At 38.5% G+C, this 15,982-nt stretch overlaps 1 protein-coding gene across 6 annotated transcripts in view; it reads left to right on the top strand.

The window, feature by feature from the left end:
• Positions 1-10,556, top strand: part of SLC38A9 (solute carrier family 38 member 9) — a 39,257-nt gene extending 28,701 nt beyond the window's left edge. For all 6 annotated transcript variants that reach the window (XM_015848728.2, XM_015848730.2, XM_015848729.2 and 3 more), the window contains 3 exons: positions 1,231-1,379; positions 7,605-7,694; positions 9,781-10,556. In XM_015848728.2, coding sequence (XP_015704214.1) covers positions 1,231-1,379; positions 7,605-7,694; positions 9,781-9,946 — 405 coding nt within the window. In that variant the 3' untranslated portion in view covers positions 9,947-10,556. The remainder of the gene's footprint in view (positions 1-1,230; positions 1,380-7,604; positions 7,695-9,780) is intronic.
• Positions 10,557-15,982: the final 5,426 nt, after the last annotated feature.

Genomic DNA, 15,982 nt, shown 5'->3' with positions numbered 1-15,982 from the left:
TAAAAAAAATCATCAAAAAACTGCTTCTGCTGCTTGCTTCATGATTCACACATCTGTTCTTCACTCTGGTCAGTTGGCTGATGCTTCATGGGCACTACCACAAGCAGATGAGTAATGCTTTTGTTATCTCATTAGCATGCATGTCTGGTTGCCAGTAGTTCTCTAAAAACAAACATTAAATAAATCCTCTGTGAAAGCAAAGACCAAAGGGAGCAACACAGACTTGAATATTTAGTTTATTTACTTCTGAAAAGTATCACGTTTACATTTAATTGTGTGTGCAGGGACAAATCCTGCTCACTGGGGCTGCTTTCAAGTACTCTAAGGGGAAAAAAAAGAAAACAACCCCCACAAAACATAAAAGGAAATGCATGCGTATTCACATGAGTCTTTGCTATGGATGGGTTTGCAGTATAGCACTGTGGTGGGCCTTGCCAATAAAGTTCTTCAGATAATACATAGCCCTGCTGTAAATGCTATTAAACTCTGCCTATAGGCAAGGCTGATTCTCACACCCCTGACTAATTGAAAGATAGGAATTGTGTGTGGTGATGCATTTTGTGCAAAGAGATCCACATTGCCTGCACAGTAGCTGGCAATAAAGCAGCTTTTAAAGGCTTCCTCTGACTTTAGGTTAGTTAGAACTGGAATTGCTGCTTAACCAGGAAATATATTTTTAAAAACATTTGTAGTAACTTAATGGGATTAAAAAAAACAGTTAATAGATGACAACAGCTGTTATTACAGTTTATTTTCTGTAGTTATCCTAATACTAGAAAGCCACTTAAATATTTCCATGTAATCTAAGTCTTATACTGTTCGGATTTTCAGGTGTTTGCAATGTTTTTATTATGATAATGATCCAATTTTACTGAATAAATACCTTTTTTTCATGATATGACAGGTAATAAGGGCACATGAATTCATTTGTCTGAGCAGTCAGGTAGCTGCTCCACAGGCTTAATTATTTTTGAATGCTGGAAGCAGAAAATATTTTTTAACATTGAAATTGACATCATCTCTTTAATTTTTAAAAAGGATAAAAATAGGAGGTATTTGGTTACATAACATTTTCAAAGGGGAAAAGGAATTTTTCATGTTACTGGGTTGATCTGGCATGTAGACTTGCTTGGCTTTTAACATTTTGTTTCTTGAACACAGATATTAAAAATCAGCACATAAACGTAATCGAGACACCGTTGGTAAATGTAACGTTCTCCTTCTGCTTAGAATTTTCTAGACAACTTTCCCAGCAACGACATCATGTCTTTTATTGCAAGAATATTTCTGCTGTTCCAGATGATTACTGTATACCCACTGTTAGGCTATCTGGCACGGGTGCAGCTATTAAGACAGGTTTTTGGAAACGCTTACCCAAGGTAAGAAGACTATCCTATGATCCTTTTGACAATACCTTGGCACACTGTGCTTAATTACCCAGTTGTACGTAGTCAGAAAGTTGGCTGAGCTTTCATGAGTTTCCTTTGGTGCATTAGTACACTTCAAAAGCTAATTTCAACATGTTTGCAGAGGCAAAGGTTGAAGGAAACTCTAGCCTGCAGATCGGGACTGCTACGGCTTGGCAGGGCAGAATGGGAGGGACCCGTGTCTTTTGTTTTAGCTTGTCATTTTGTTTTTGTCAGTGCAGTTCCTTTGTCCTGAATTTATATAGCAAAAAAGAAGTTGTGCAGGAAACATAATTCCAGCTCAGAAAAATTTTACCAAGTGTTTTTTAAGTTTTGAAAGGCGTGCACTCTGTGTATTAACCTGTCAGGGTTCAGTATTGCGCTTTGATTGTACATAGCTAGTAATCATCCATCTGTTTTCAAACAGAGCTAATAGCTAACTGAGTTGTTAGCCATGTTATCTTGACTGCTGTTATGCTTATAAAAATAGCTTTTCAGATGCTAATTTCAGAGATGAGCCACACCCTTGCATTTGTACCCTGCCTGAGCACCAGGGAAGAGCTGACCCAGAACTCAATTTGGGTTCTGTTTGTTTGTTGTTGTTTTGTTGTTGCTGTTGTTTTAAATAAAACCTAGGACATTTATATTTGGAATATCATCTGAATTTGTCACAGCTGAGAAGTTGGTATTTATCTCTGAGTTTCTTATTTTATGTTGTGAATTACTGTTGATGAAGGGAAGGAAAAAATATCACAGGAAGCAATGTGTATTTCCTCTGTGGCATCAGCAGTAGCATATGGGTCTGGGAAGACATTGTTAAAAGTTTCAGGTTTCTTCTGGGTCCTAAAATAGGTGTGGAAAGGTCTAGAAACTGGACGTCTAAATTAGGACATGAAATAAATGCCTGCTTTTTTTGATGCTAAATTGTACTCAATTCAAAGAGGAGGAGATTTTTAGGAACTGCTGCAAGCTACTATTGGAAACAAGGCCATTGATTTAAGTGCTAAACGTGGATTTCACAGCCGCTGGGAAATAGCCGTATTCTTAGTATTACATAAACCTGTCTCTTCCCATCTCTTCTCCCAAGTCACTCCCTGAATGGTGCTCATTTCCCTTCTGGCCTCTCCCAGAGTCTTCATACAAGTCCCTGCTCTTGCTGCTGTTTTTAAGCTTTCGTGGTATGATGACAGCGATAATGCACGTTCTTTGTTCTTGTCTCCAGGATAGCTTCATAGCTTCAGTTATCTCCTGTGGGTAGCTCCAGTCTCTTCTTTTTTCTTTTTTCTTTTTTCTTTTTTCTTTTTCTTTTTCTTTTTCTTTTTCTTTTTCTTTTTCTTTTTCTTTTTCTTTTTCTTTTTCTTTTTCTTTTTCTTTTTCTTTTTCTTTNTCTTTTTCTTTTTCTTTTTCTTTTTCTTTTTCTTTTTCTTTTTCTTTTTCTTTTTCTTTTTCTTTTTCTTTTTCTTTTTCTGTTCTCTCTTTTTTTTAAGACCTTATGGGGAGATTTTTAACGTTTCTGAGGAGTCAGAAATCATTTCTAGGAAGTCACTTGTTCTCTTGTTCACCTATTGGAGGCAAGGTAGTTCATTCTGACTGTGTGTGTCTCTCTTCAGTATCCCAAGTATCTCGCATGTTGCTCAAATGTCACTCAAATGATATCCAAGCTCCATCTTCTGTATATTTATAGCTTTGTTTTCCTGTGCAGTGGGGACTAACTGAAGAATGGTAGTGAGCATGAGACCTCTTTCTAGGATTATAGTAAAAGACCCACAGCCTGTGTGTGAAATACCTCTTGAGGACTGGTTTTCACCAGCAACCTGAGCTGATCCTTTAGTAGCACTGTTCTCTTATTACCTTTTAGGGAAGAATTTCATTTTTCTGGGTTTTTCTACCACCAACTACTCTGGAAAAATTAGAACTGTGGTCCTGATTTTGTGAGAGTCTCTGAATTCAATGCTCTACTTATCATCACCTTACCAACAGAATTCTACTGCGTTAATTCTAGAGCTGTTGTGGGCCCTTTGAATCATAGAATCACCAAGGCTGATAAAAACTTCCAAGGTTATCCAGTCCAACCATCCACCTAGTACCTGTATTTCCCCACTAAACTGTATCCCTCAGTACAGCATTTAAATGTTCCTTGAACACCTCCAGGGATGGTGACTCCACCACCTCCCTGGGCAGCCCATTCCAGTGCCTGACCACTCTTTCAGAGAAGAATTTTTTTCCATTTTTGCTAGAATTCCATGTTCTTGCTTCTAGGAGGACTTAGTAGACGTTTTCATATTCCTGTGGTCTCCTTACTGTTCTGTTATGCTGAGAGAACAGGACTTAAAAGGAGGTTGGGGGGAGCTGATCTGTGGGGATGCATTTTGAGAATATGGAGATGGTACCTCTTACTGATATTAAACTGATATCTCATTGTAAACCCTGTTGATCCACCCTAAAGAACTTAGCTGGAAATACTAAGTTGTATGCTTTTCCGCAGGAAAATGATGAATTATATGTACTTGGCTTTTATCAAAACTTTCAGCGTCAATGGCAAGCAGTTTCCAGGCAAAAAAAAAGAAGAGTGATCTGTGAAATACGGACTTCAACTCTTAGACATGTATCTAGGGTGTGTGTATGGAGGGGCATGTTTGCAGTCACTTGACTGGTGAATATTTGTTTGTAACTGAGGACTTGGAAGAATGAAGGAGAAAAAAGACCAGAGGAGGTGAGGTTCTGCATCATTAGGCTAGAAGGATCTGATTCAAATTAAAACCACAACAATCTTGGGGTTTTGAGACTGATTCTGTGTTTTTTTCCTACCTTTTCCTGTATTTATTTACAGGCTATGGAAATAGCGTTTGGGGATGTTTATTGATGGTATGTCCATCCATGTGTATATGCAACAGCATATATATCAGTGTGCCCAATTCATATGGGTGGTGCATTTGAATATCTGTGTTGGCCACCTGTCTTCCACTTAACTCCGCTGTGATTCAATATTCCTTATTAGACTTATTTCCACATCCACATCCTTCCTATATTAAATTTCCTTTGCAGCTAACAGAATGTTATAAATTTACATTGTCTGTAATGTAAAACATTACATGTTTTGATTGGAAGGGACCTCAAGAGATCATTGAGTCGAACCCCCCTGCTAAAGAAGGTTCCCTATGGTAGGTCACACAGTTAGGTGTCCTTCAACACTAAGAATCATCCTTGCCTTTGAAGAGCAAAAATACAGATTGACTCTAAACCAGAGGGTTCTCCTTGTCTGTCAGTTTCAGACACCTGTGCCACTGCCTGTCTTAAACAAATACATAGACGTGCTGGACACAGTGGTCTTAGGACAGGCACCATCACAAAGCCTTGAGCCTTCTTGTGCTTTACATGATAGATTTAGTGATAATAGAACACGTCCTGATTTCATCTTTTATTGAGCCAAGAGTACGTTAGTGTAAAGGCCACAACACAGAAAGGGACGTACTGGGACAAAATCCAAGAAAATCTTTCTTCTCTCTCTTGTATTGTAAAAGAAGGCCAAAACTCTGTGTTTGGGGAAATTACTTTCTTTTCTAAAGCAAGATATATTTACAATGGCATCATTTAATGAGTGACTTATAGCCAGAGGCATGTGGTTTATCTGCTGCCTCTGATGTGATTCTGGATCTTCTAACATGTTTAGAAAGCTAATTTTTTCTGGTATTACTGTTGGCTTGTGGCTACAGTGATAGTTGTGACAGAGAATTCCCTTGATTAATTACATGCTGTGCATAAAATACTTACAGTTATCGGTTTTTAGAATTTCTTTTAAAAACCTCCCTTGCTCTGAGAGGTTAAATGAACTGATGGACAGAAATCCCTTGGCTTTCCTCAAGGATTATCCTCCCCTCACTCCATGGCAGCCCAGCAGACCTGCCAGTTCTCCGACAGATGTGTGTCTTCTGATGCAATGAAGAACATTGCTGCTGTTTGCGTGCATGCTTAGCGATCTGCTCCTCATCTCGCTTCTGCTTTGTGTCTGAGCTGCAGAAACTCATACTATTTTGACTGGTGTCACTTGGGTGAGACTTCTGGGAAGAAAACTCAGTTTTAAATTCACTAACCTTTCAAAAATCTTTACTTACATTAACTTCATTTTAATTTCTTTACTATTTAAATGTGCGTGTTCACATTGTGACTCCACGCTGATTGCAGCACTTGAAATTTCTTTGCTTCTGACCTGTCAGGGTTGTTAACCAGTTCCTTCTTTAGTTTCTTTAATATTACCTGTCCTGGGGTTTGTCTTTGCACTTGTTGGTGTGATTCTTACTTTAAGACTTAATTAATTGTCAGTGTCCTTCTCAATATTTGAGAATGTGACTCCTTTGTTTTTGAAAGGTGAGATAACCTGTGAGTATCTGTGTAGTTAAAAACCCAAATATGCAGGGGGGGCTTTCTTGTGATTTAAATACGCAGTTCATTTTATTGGAGAACTGGAAACATGGTCTAATCTGGGCTGTTATTGAAATGGTAGAAAGGGGTGCAGAAATGTTACAAGGAGAAATAGCATCATCTTTTCCCTTGAAGTGAATGGATGAAAGTCCTTTTTGGGCTTTTTGTTACATTTCTTGCAGTTGCTGCGTAATTGTGACAAGAAAAACTGGAAGACAGTTCTCTGCAAGGACTGCTTTGGAGCGCTTTCAGGCCATTGCTTTCACTTGAGTAAAAATGCATCTTCCCTTGCCCAGATGTTAAAAAAGCAACAACTGCAAACTACAAAATCATTTCTGTTGTAAAATGTGTCAAAATGAAATATTTCCAACTTTTTTTCCAATTTTTCCGGAGTATTGGAGAAGCAGTGGATGTTTGGTCCATCTTTTATTCATAGTCTGATTCCAGGGAGGTGATGCGATCCTTGAGGTTTTACCAGGTTTATATGGGACGGTGTTGCTCTTAAAATGCCACTGCAGCCTTCAGTCTCTGAAGTGTACCTCTCCCGCACCGCTGTTAGAATGCCACACACACAGTTAAGGATGTTATTTCTATCTATTTTTAGATCATTTTTTATGGGCAAATCTTAGAAATAGTGTATATCTTCAATTATGTCTCTGCATGTGAGTTACCGCTGTTCCCCTACACCGGAATGAGTCCCCTCTGCCACTTCAACCTTTCTTCCAAACTTGGGAGCTGCCAGCCAGTCTTTCAGCCATGGAAGTGGTGACTTTTACCGCTTCAGCAGCTGTAACCCACCGAAAATGATTGTTCACTAATGACCTTCTATGTAACACAGATACATTCTATGTTTAAAATAATTAGCATCAGCTTACAGGTTTTTATTATTTTAAGAAATCAAACCATTCTGAATCAATAAAAACTGTATCTATGCTTCCTGTGTGCACTTTCTTCTTTCCCTTCATAGAAACAGCTGTGTGACCAAAATATCCCAGTGTTTTTTCTTATATTTCCTGACTTTACCTTATGCTGAAATATGCCAACATTTTATATTCTCTGAAGAAAAGTGATACTCTCCTGAGTGTTTGCTGTGTGCACAGTGCCTGCGCTAAGTCAGTCTCTTGCATTAAAAGCTGCTTGTGGAGAACAGGAAACCTCCAGATTTTTCATCCTTGCTGCAAAAAGAAAAGCAACAGGAAATTATCTGTAAAACCAAAATCAATTTTAAAAAATCTAGTATAAGCAGAATGCGTATCTGAAATTAAATTAGGTCCAGTATCTCAAACATTTGTTCTGTATCAAAATATATTAGAGGTCAGGTATTAAGTGCTTGTTCATTTGTTTTTCATAGTATTCTGTGTAATGTTTTCCTTTCAGTGATGTATCTCTCCTCTCGGTTTTTATAACTCACTCTGAGCAATCCAGACCTTTCTCTGAGCAAACTAATGCTTTATTGTGCTTTTCCTCAGTATTTGGGTATTCACCTGAAATACGTGAACGCTGAGTACCACATATGATGCTTTCAGAAGAATTGCCAGATTACATGTACTTACTTCTTAAGAATATTTCAAATCAAAACACCGGATATTTGGAGTTTGGTGTTCAGAATTTTCAGTAAATGTTACATTTACTGTGAAATTAATTGGCTTTAATAGCATGAGCCATGCGAATTGAAATACCATCTGTGCACCTGTTGAATATTAGTTTAAATTAAAGGTAATGGTGTTTCATAATAAACACGGGGTAGATTTTAATACCTTTTTTCTCACTTCCCTGTAGTGTTTTCCATGTCCTCGCTCTGAACGTAGCAATTGTAGGAGCTGGAGTAGCAATGGCAAGATTTTATCCGAATATCGGAGGTATCATAAGGTAAGCATTGCTTTGCATATTGAATTTGCCTATGGTGATAATGTGTTTATGTCTCAATTTTGAGTAAGAACAATAATAACATAAATAATTGTAACTTTATATTTTGTGGTCTTAGGCTTTTCTAAGCTGTACAGAGCAATTTCAGAAGTATAAGCAATCTGCATCTGCTCTGTATAAGTTCTGACAAGCAGCTATCCATATTTGTGCCTCTGTATCTGCAGTGACTGAGATGATTCCCCAAGTTTCACTAGTCCTGTACCTGGTCACCATATAACTATCCACATCAAAGACTATTAAGGCAGTGTAAGAGTTCCTTGTTATTGTGTAATTTCTCTCAGTTTTTAAGTTAAGACATTTTGAAGCTAATTTGAAAGTCCTTGATAAAAATCCAGTAATGCAAGTTACTTAAAAGGGAAAAGCAACATAAAAATTGTACTTCTAAATTGCATCTCAGACTTACTGTGTTAAACACCTGGGATTTCTGTATTTCTCCTATGAAGACAGGCTGAGAGCTGAGCTTGTTCATTCTGGAAAGGAGAATGCTGAGGGAGATTTCACTGTTACCTTCTGGTACTTAAAGGGAGCTGATACAGGAGGGAGACCAACTTTTACATAGTCTGATAATGACAGAACAATGGAGAACAGCTCTATAGTAGAAGAAAAGAATATAGGTTAGGTATGAGGAGGAAATTCTTTACTCGTAAAGTGGTGAGACGTTGGCACAGCTGCCCAGAGAAGTTGTGGGTGCCCCATCCCTGGAGGTGCTTAAGGCCAGGCTGGATGGGGCACTGGGCAGCCTGAGCTGGTGGGGGCAGCCCTGCTCATGGCAGGAGCTGGGACTGGGTGGGTTTAAGGTCATTTCCAACCCAAACCATTCTATGATTAATTTACATAATCATGGTCATTCATTCCTAGTTTGCATTTTTCCTACAGCAGCCAGGAGAGGGAGATGTTTAAAAATATAGAGATTTGCAATTATAAAACTAGAATGACAAGCTTGGATTAGTTAGTATAGTAAAATAACTTTTTTTTTTTGCTTGACAGCTGATCCTTGAGGTGTTCTTTTTTCCATTTTCTTTTCTTTTGTTATTATATCTCATTTTAGTGAAAACATTCTGATTCCAGTGATAGACAGTTTAGTTATTAACCGAAAATAAATATCATGTAATACATGTCTCTGTTTGCAAACTGATCTTGAGTTCTGCTGACTCATTCACTGTGCATGGCAATTAAGCATTTGGAACAGTGCATTTCCATCTGATAAGTTTTCTATATACGGCCTAACATATATTTACAAGTTTTGTTATGCAGGCTTATTTTATGTAGCATTTTATTTCTATTTCTGCTGTCTAAAGGGCATGATCAAATCTTTGAAATAAAATATGTTGTTAGTTAATAATTTACATTGGGCTGTACTGTTGCTTAGTAGGTGGAAATTCACAGCGGCGGAAAATAATGAAAAAGGTTTGGTAAGCAAGGGAATGGTTAGGAAAAATTAAATGTTTCTTTTACTATTGTTGATTATGCTTCGAGAAGGGCATTTTGATCTTTTAGGGTCTGGAGAAAGGTTTTTTGAATCTCATTAAGTTATTTAAAACAAAAGTTGTGGATTCAAAAGCATTTCTACACCTATGTGCTTCAACATGCATTCTCAGGTGTCTGGGAATCAATGAGATTTGCAGTTCTGTGAGTAAAAGATGCTGAACAAAGTATGCACTGTTGGTATTTTTACATTGTGTGCTGACAGATTTCCCCAAAGAAAGTCAAAACATCCACAGTGAGTCCAGTCTGTCCCCAGAATCATGGGGGAATGGGACTGGAACTTCAGAGCCGTGTCAGAGCGTGGGCAGGGAGAGTCAGGGGCCTAAGAAGCACATTATGAAATGCCAATTTAGGGCAACAACAAACAGAGATCGGTGTTTAGTGACTGCAAGTAGCCACTGTTTGGTCAGACTGTTCGCTAGTTTTGAGTGAAACAAAAGATGACAAGAAGTAAAAGTTAACACAAAGCATTTTGTTCTCTTCCCCTCCACTCTCCCTGTTTTGTTTTCTCTTTCCCCTCCCTTTCTTTTCCCCCTTTCTTCAGATACTCTGGAGCAACATGTGGTCTGGCCTTTGTGTTTGTGTATCCGTCGCTCATCTACGTGATCTCCCTGCATCGTGCTGGGCAGCTGACGTGGCCAGCATTGATCATTCACATCTTTATAATCCTCCTTGGACTGGCTAATCTGATTGCACAATTCCTATTATGAAAACCCCCTTCTCCCTGTGGCTGTCACAAGTGATACTGTGACATTTGGCCACAGCCTTGAGCAACGTTACCACACATGATAATGCGATCTTCTTGAGAAAAGCTGCACCTCTGAGATAAATCCAAAACATCTTACAGGCACTTGAAAGAAAACTTGTTTTGTTCCACTAAAAACACAAGTTTGTGATAAGTGAAGTAGTTCAGATATGATTGGGGTAGTTCTGTTGTTGTTGAATGCACATCAAGGGTTAATGAGGCTCAGATGTTTTTTAACTCCTCAAAAACTCAGCTTTCGGCCCTAAGCTGTGGAACTCCTCTTTCCTCTAAGAGGACTGCCCTTACTGTAATCTGAACGTGCTCCTATGGTATTGTGCACCAGCTGTTTGAAAAGTGCTTTTGTTGCAGTTGTTTTACTGTTTTATTTGGAAAATGAAGAAATTATTTGTTTGTTTGTTTGTTGGCATAAGAAAGGTTAATTTGTACTCATTGGGGTCAAGATGCGCTCTTAATTTTGAATATGCCATTGAATTGTTTTGACAACATTCTTCCTGTAAAAAATTCCAACTGCAAGAAACAATAAACTCATATCCCAGTGTTTTATTCAGAACCAATATGTACACAAGTTATTTGTGATCTTAAAATGAAAAACATCAGGAGGATGAAAAAAAGATTAGAATGAGACTCAGTATCAGAATCCTAGGCTTGACCTCACTTCAACTCTTTTAACTAAGTGAAGTTGTCTTGTCAGTAGTTATTATGCAGTTCTATGGATGCAATATGCTTTGCAGGCTTGGTTCATACTCCCTTGTAGGATCTTCATCTCACTGTGCTCTTCAGCAGCATTCATTGCTGTAGATATTCCAGACCTGAACAGAGACATTAGAGGCAAAGCTACCATACTTTCACGTTGTGCATTAAAGGAAATCATTTCTGTTTTAGCTGATTCTTAAAGGAAACTGGAGGAATCTGGAAAAAGTGGTGGTGTTTCGTTGTTCTTATTACTGTTGATTTTGTCTTATTTTTAACTTCTTATTTACCAACCAAGAGAGTGTGCATGTCTATGTATATACCCTCCTTCACCTGAGAGTCTGAGCCCTAGCCTGAGGTTTGTGCTTATAGCATAACCTGGACAATCTGCCATATTTCTCTAGGGAATTATTTTGTGACTTTTTTTGTGTGTGTGTGTGAGTTTTTGTAGTGATGAATGCAGATCCTTTTGCTAACACAGACTTTTTAAACTATGCAAAGGACACTGTCATGGTTCCATGTGTCCTTTGATTTGTATGAAATACACATAATTATTTCATTATCTTCTTTTTGTCTGTTGGAACTTATTGTGCCTTTAAATCGAAATTGAAGCATGCACCCACCATCTGTCCTGCATTGAAATTACTGACGCCATCCTGGCCATCTTCCTTGTGTGTTCTTATTGTCCAGTACATGGTTTCCCTGTTGCCTATGGCCTATCAGTCCACCCTTTCCACTGCCTCACCCTGAGTACATCTGATGCTGCTGACACCATTAGCACTGGACCTCCTCCATAATATTTCAGTAAAGCTTCCTACTCGAATGTCTGTGCAGTCATCAATGCGTGTGACTCTCTGGTGTGTATCCTTCCATGTTCTCACTTGTCTATTTCACAAATTAAACCTCCTGTTTTTTGTTTTTTTTTTTTCCCTACCCAACAAACCTCCCCTTCCTTCTGGCTAATTTTGCACATTAAGTTCCTCAACTTAAATTCAGAGGTTTAGCAACATTAACTTGTTATAGAAGAGAACTTGAACTCCAAAATGAGAGTTAAAAACAAGAGAGGAGATTCTCAAGCATCGCTGGCCTGTTTCACACGAAGCTGAAGTGCTTATTTTAGGTACAGTGTTTCATCTCGGTGCTAACCTGGGTGTCTGCAGCTATTCCATCTGATTATATTCTTCCTTCTTTCATTCGGATTTGACTCCGCCAGTTAAGTCCTTGCTGTTGATGCTAACAGTAAATGTTGATTGATATCAGAAAAAATTATTTCCATTATGATCTGTTAGTTCAGCAGAAATTCCCAGGTAAGACAGAGTTCATGTTGATACATCTCTGTTGTATCTTCTCTTTGCCTTATTTCCAAGTGAGCAAAATGCAATCATCGTATTCGATTAAAATTTAGACGGAAATTATCTGTACCTTCCTGAAAACCTGCTTTAGATCTGGGTTGCACTGAGGTTCTTGCTGTACTTCGACACCTTAGATTTTAGTTTGAGAAGTGTTAGAGTGATAGGAAATAATTCATCAGACTGTCTTGAGTGAAATGCATTTTGTTGTGAAAAGAATATTTCATTTTATTGTGTTCATCTGGGATATTCACGAGTGTCAGAATCAATTCGGGAGTAAACGGAATGAAGATTTTATTTTATTTTATTTTATTTTATTTTATTTTATTTTATTTTATTTTATTTTATTTTATTTTATTTTATTTTATATTTTATTTTATTTTATTTTATTTTATTTTATTTTATTTTATTTTATTTTATTTTATTTTATTTTATTTTATTTTACTTTATTTTAATTCCTTTGACAGCAACCAGCATCGTAAGTTAAAAAGTAATATTTTAAGATGTAAAGGCCAGTGTAATCACCTGAGAAGAAAAAAGCAGATATAGATTGCAGTGTCTCTTCTCATGCAGGCACAGAAAGCAGCCGACTTCATCCTGCTTGCCCATGTGACCTGCAGTGATGGCCAGCTCATTTCTGTTCCAGCAAATCATCCTGTGATTTAACAGAGCAGAAAAAAAAAACAGTATATTGATGAGGTGGTGCATTGTGAAATGTTGTTTGTTGTCTTTCCATAGAAGAAGAATAAATTTTGATGGAAATATGGAATTCCATCTTTACATTTGAATTTGCTGGGATAGGCTGAGAAGTGAAAGGCTGGTTTTACTTTCCAAGGGCAAGTGCAGATGATAGGGCTCTAAGTCTGCCTCCTGCCACGATGAAAGAGAAAATTACCTTCTCTATATCCAAGCTTGTACAGGCCTTCTCTGTGATGGCCAAGCATTGTCTGTTCCACTTGCTTAGTGTTGTCATGGTCCAGAGTCTTCCTTTTCTAGCAGCCTTTGAAGTCTCTCCTATATTTCCTGGCTTTCACTTTTGTCTCAGTTTTGCCAGTCACAGCTGTGTCTGCTGCTGCAAGTCCATTTTTCCTGTTATATCTGTATTAATACCTGACTGGATGCCAGTAAATATATTAAATCCTGTAGTTCAAATGATTTGTGTGGCAAAAATGAGTATTCGAGATTCAAATGTTGCATCATTTAGACAGGAATTCGGGGTAAGAATGTTATGTAACATTTTCTTTTTTCTAAAAAAATATCAAATCTTCAGGCTTCACATAATGAATAATATGCCAGGATAATGGCATTTGATTGCAATGCCAAAAGCCATATTGGCTTTATGCTTTACCCAATCAGCTTCTGGATTGCTCCCTTCTCTGCCTTCTAGGTTTCTGCACAAGAGTTACCTTTTAATTATGTGATCGCATCATGTTTTTCACTGAGCATCGCCTCGAGAGAGCAAGGGTTGCAGTGGAGATAAGTCTTCTGTCATTGCTCAGGCCTGCATTTAGCTTTGAGTACTGGAAATTGTTACTATGCAGGAGTGTTCTGTCAGCCCTAAGGTCTGGAAATTCCTTTGTGACCTTCTTTCACAGGTGCCCCTTGAACCCAGCATAGCACAGCAGAGCTGAGAGGCAGTTGGAGCGTAACTGAATGAATGCTGGGTCTACTGTGGGAAGGAGAGGCTCCTGGAGAGTTTATGACCATCTGATCTTTGAGATCGGGTCTGTGTTCTGGGAAGTGCCATGGCTTCCCGTGTACTTTCAGATTACTGCTATGATAGCAGTGTCCTGCTGTACCACAGGGAAGTGAGAGATATGGTAACTTCTGGAGTGCATTTTGGATTTTTGCTTTTCAGGACATTTTATGTCCTAATAGGAAGTAAGATATTAATGACGCTAAAAGCATGAAAGAGTTTGTTTTAGCTGATTGTACCTTGCCTCACTGGGAGCATGGTGTAAGCTTTTCCCTCTTAGCTGGTGTTCTGTGTGGCTGTGCTATGATCAGCATATTTAATTTCTTCTGCAGTTGAGAGCACCATGAGGCTTTCCTTGGAAAGGAGCAGGACTCAGTTTGCCAGGTCCTCCTGCCTCTCTCTCCTGTAATTTCAGATGGTGGAACCAGAGCTACGTAACTTTTGCTTTGTGGTTTGTGTTTCCAAATACCAACAGATATGAGGAGAGCAGGGAGGGTCTTTTACTTTTTTGTGAACCAACCTAATGGTGGCTTTTCCCGAATATCTCATTTTTGTAATCCTGAAGTGGATTACACAGTTCAGAGGAAAAATGCAGCTTTATGTAAAACGTTTTTCAATCCCTTCTTAGTATGTTTATGTTGCAGCTTGGCTGGAGCTCATTGAATTATTTCCAATAGTCCAAAGACTGTTTAAAAACTGCTGTCCATGTGTTTCTTTTCATCATTGTTTGAATGGTCTTTTTTCAATTCCATGGTCCTTGTTCACTTCTGACATTTCACTAAACTGTTAGAGGAAGTTGAGATTAGTCAGGTCATTTCAAATCAACACAGCAGAGTCATTCAGCTGCAATATGAGGGGCGAAGAAATGCCTACACATTTGAGTTCCAGGCGAGATACTAAATGCCACACCAAACAGAGACATTGTCTCAGCTGGCTTCATGTCTTCCAGCAAAATTAGTCTGTATTACAAAACTGCTACAAGGGACTCAAGTTACAGCCCAGTTAGAGGAGGAGTGTTTTGCACTGAAGCTTACTTTTCTTATTTCTCTCTTTGCTGAATATCTAGTTGCCTTCATACAGGGTTTGTATTAAGGAGCCCAGATACCCGGTATCAAGTTAACGTAAGGAACTTCAGGGAGATCTCCTCACCCTCCTCGAAAAGCTGAAGCATTCTGGGCTGGTACAGGTTGGGCGCAGGTTGCTGGGGCTTTGAGGATGATTCCTGCTCCTTTGTGCTGGCACTGTGTGTTTGAAGAAGGTTGTGCTCACGTGGCATTTCTTCTCCCAGTGGAGTGCAACACCCTACCAGCTTTAGACTTAACCTGTCTGCAGTCTTTCAGTTTGAGAGAATTTGCATAACTGAGCTCCTCCCATGTTACAGAAATAAAGATATTTATGAGTGCAGGCAGGTGAATAATGGGCAAAAGATCCCATCCTGCCTCTGCTAAAGTTTAGTGAGCCATTTACTTTTGCCTAGGAAACTGCTGTCTTCTTGTAACTTGATCTATTGAGGCCTTGAAATTATGTCTTTGAGGTTCCACCAACTCCCTAACCAGATTTTCAGAGTTGTTTCAGGTTTACGTGTTATCTTCTTTGCCCTTGATATGACATACACAAAAAGAATGAGAGGCTGAGGGGTAACCTCTTAGCTGCAATTACTTCTCTCTAATATTAGCTAGGATATTGAAAGTGTAACAGAATTTGCTATTCTGATTGGTTGATTTTTATATTTTTATTTAAATATCTGAAGTCTGTGTTCATACTGAAAAAATCAGGCTACTGGACAGCAGAATGTTTTAACACTGTGTGTTTCTCAGGGCACCTTGACTCAAGTCTCTAAGAATTAATCTGAATTAATTCTGTGAATCTGTGCTGAATCGGGGACAGAACCACATCAACTCCATTTTATCCAGAGTACGAAAGGTCTGGAAAAAATTCACTGAAAAATAAGCTCCATAAGAAAGTGAAGTACAAAGGCAAAGCTTTAAAAGTCATCAAAACAAAATTTCCTGGCAAAGGCAGCCTAAACCTCTGGCTTATTTGGGCCTACTGCCATCAATAGGAATCCTTTCCTTTCCTTTCAATGGGCACTGGTTCAGGCCTTGAAGAAATTGCTCTTGAAAAGATTCTGGCAGTGACAAGATGGTTCCATCAGAAACAGCAGTACTCGGCATTCCATGCAGGAGCTGGGTGTACTTCAGCAGCTTTGATTCAGGTGTGGTCAGATCTGCACTATAGTTCATCT

The sequence above is a fragment of the Coturnix japonica genome, chromosome Z, assembly GCF_001577835.2.
Source record: "Coturnix japonica isolate 7356 chromosome Z, Coturnix japonica 2.1, whole genome shotgun sequence".
NCBI classification, from domain to species: Eukaryota; Metazoa; Chordata; class Aves; order Galliformes; family Phasianidae; genus Coturnix; species Coturnix japonica.
This window is presented reverse-complemented; position numbering and strand designations above follow the sequence as displayed.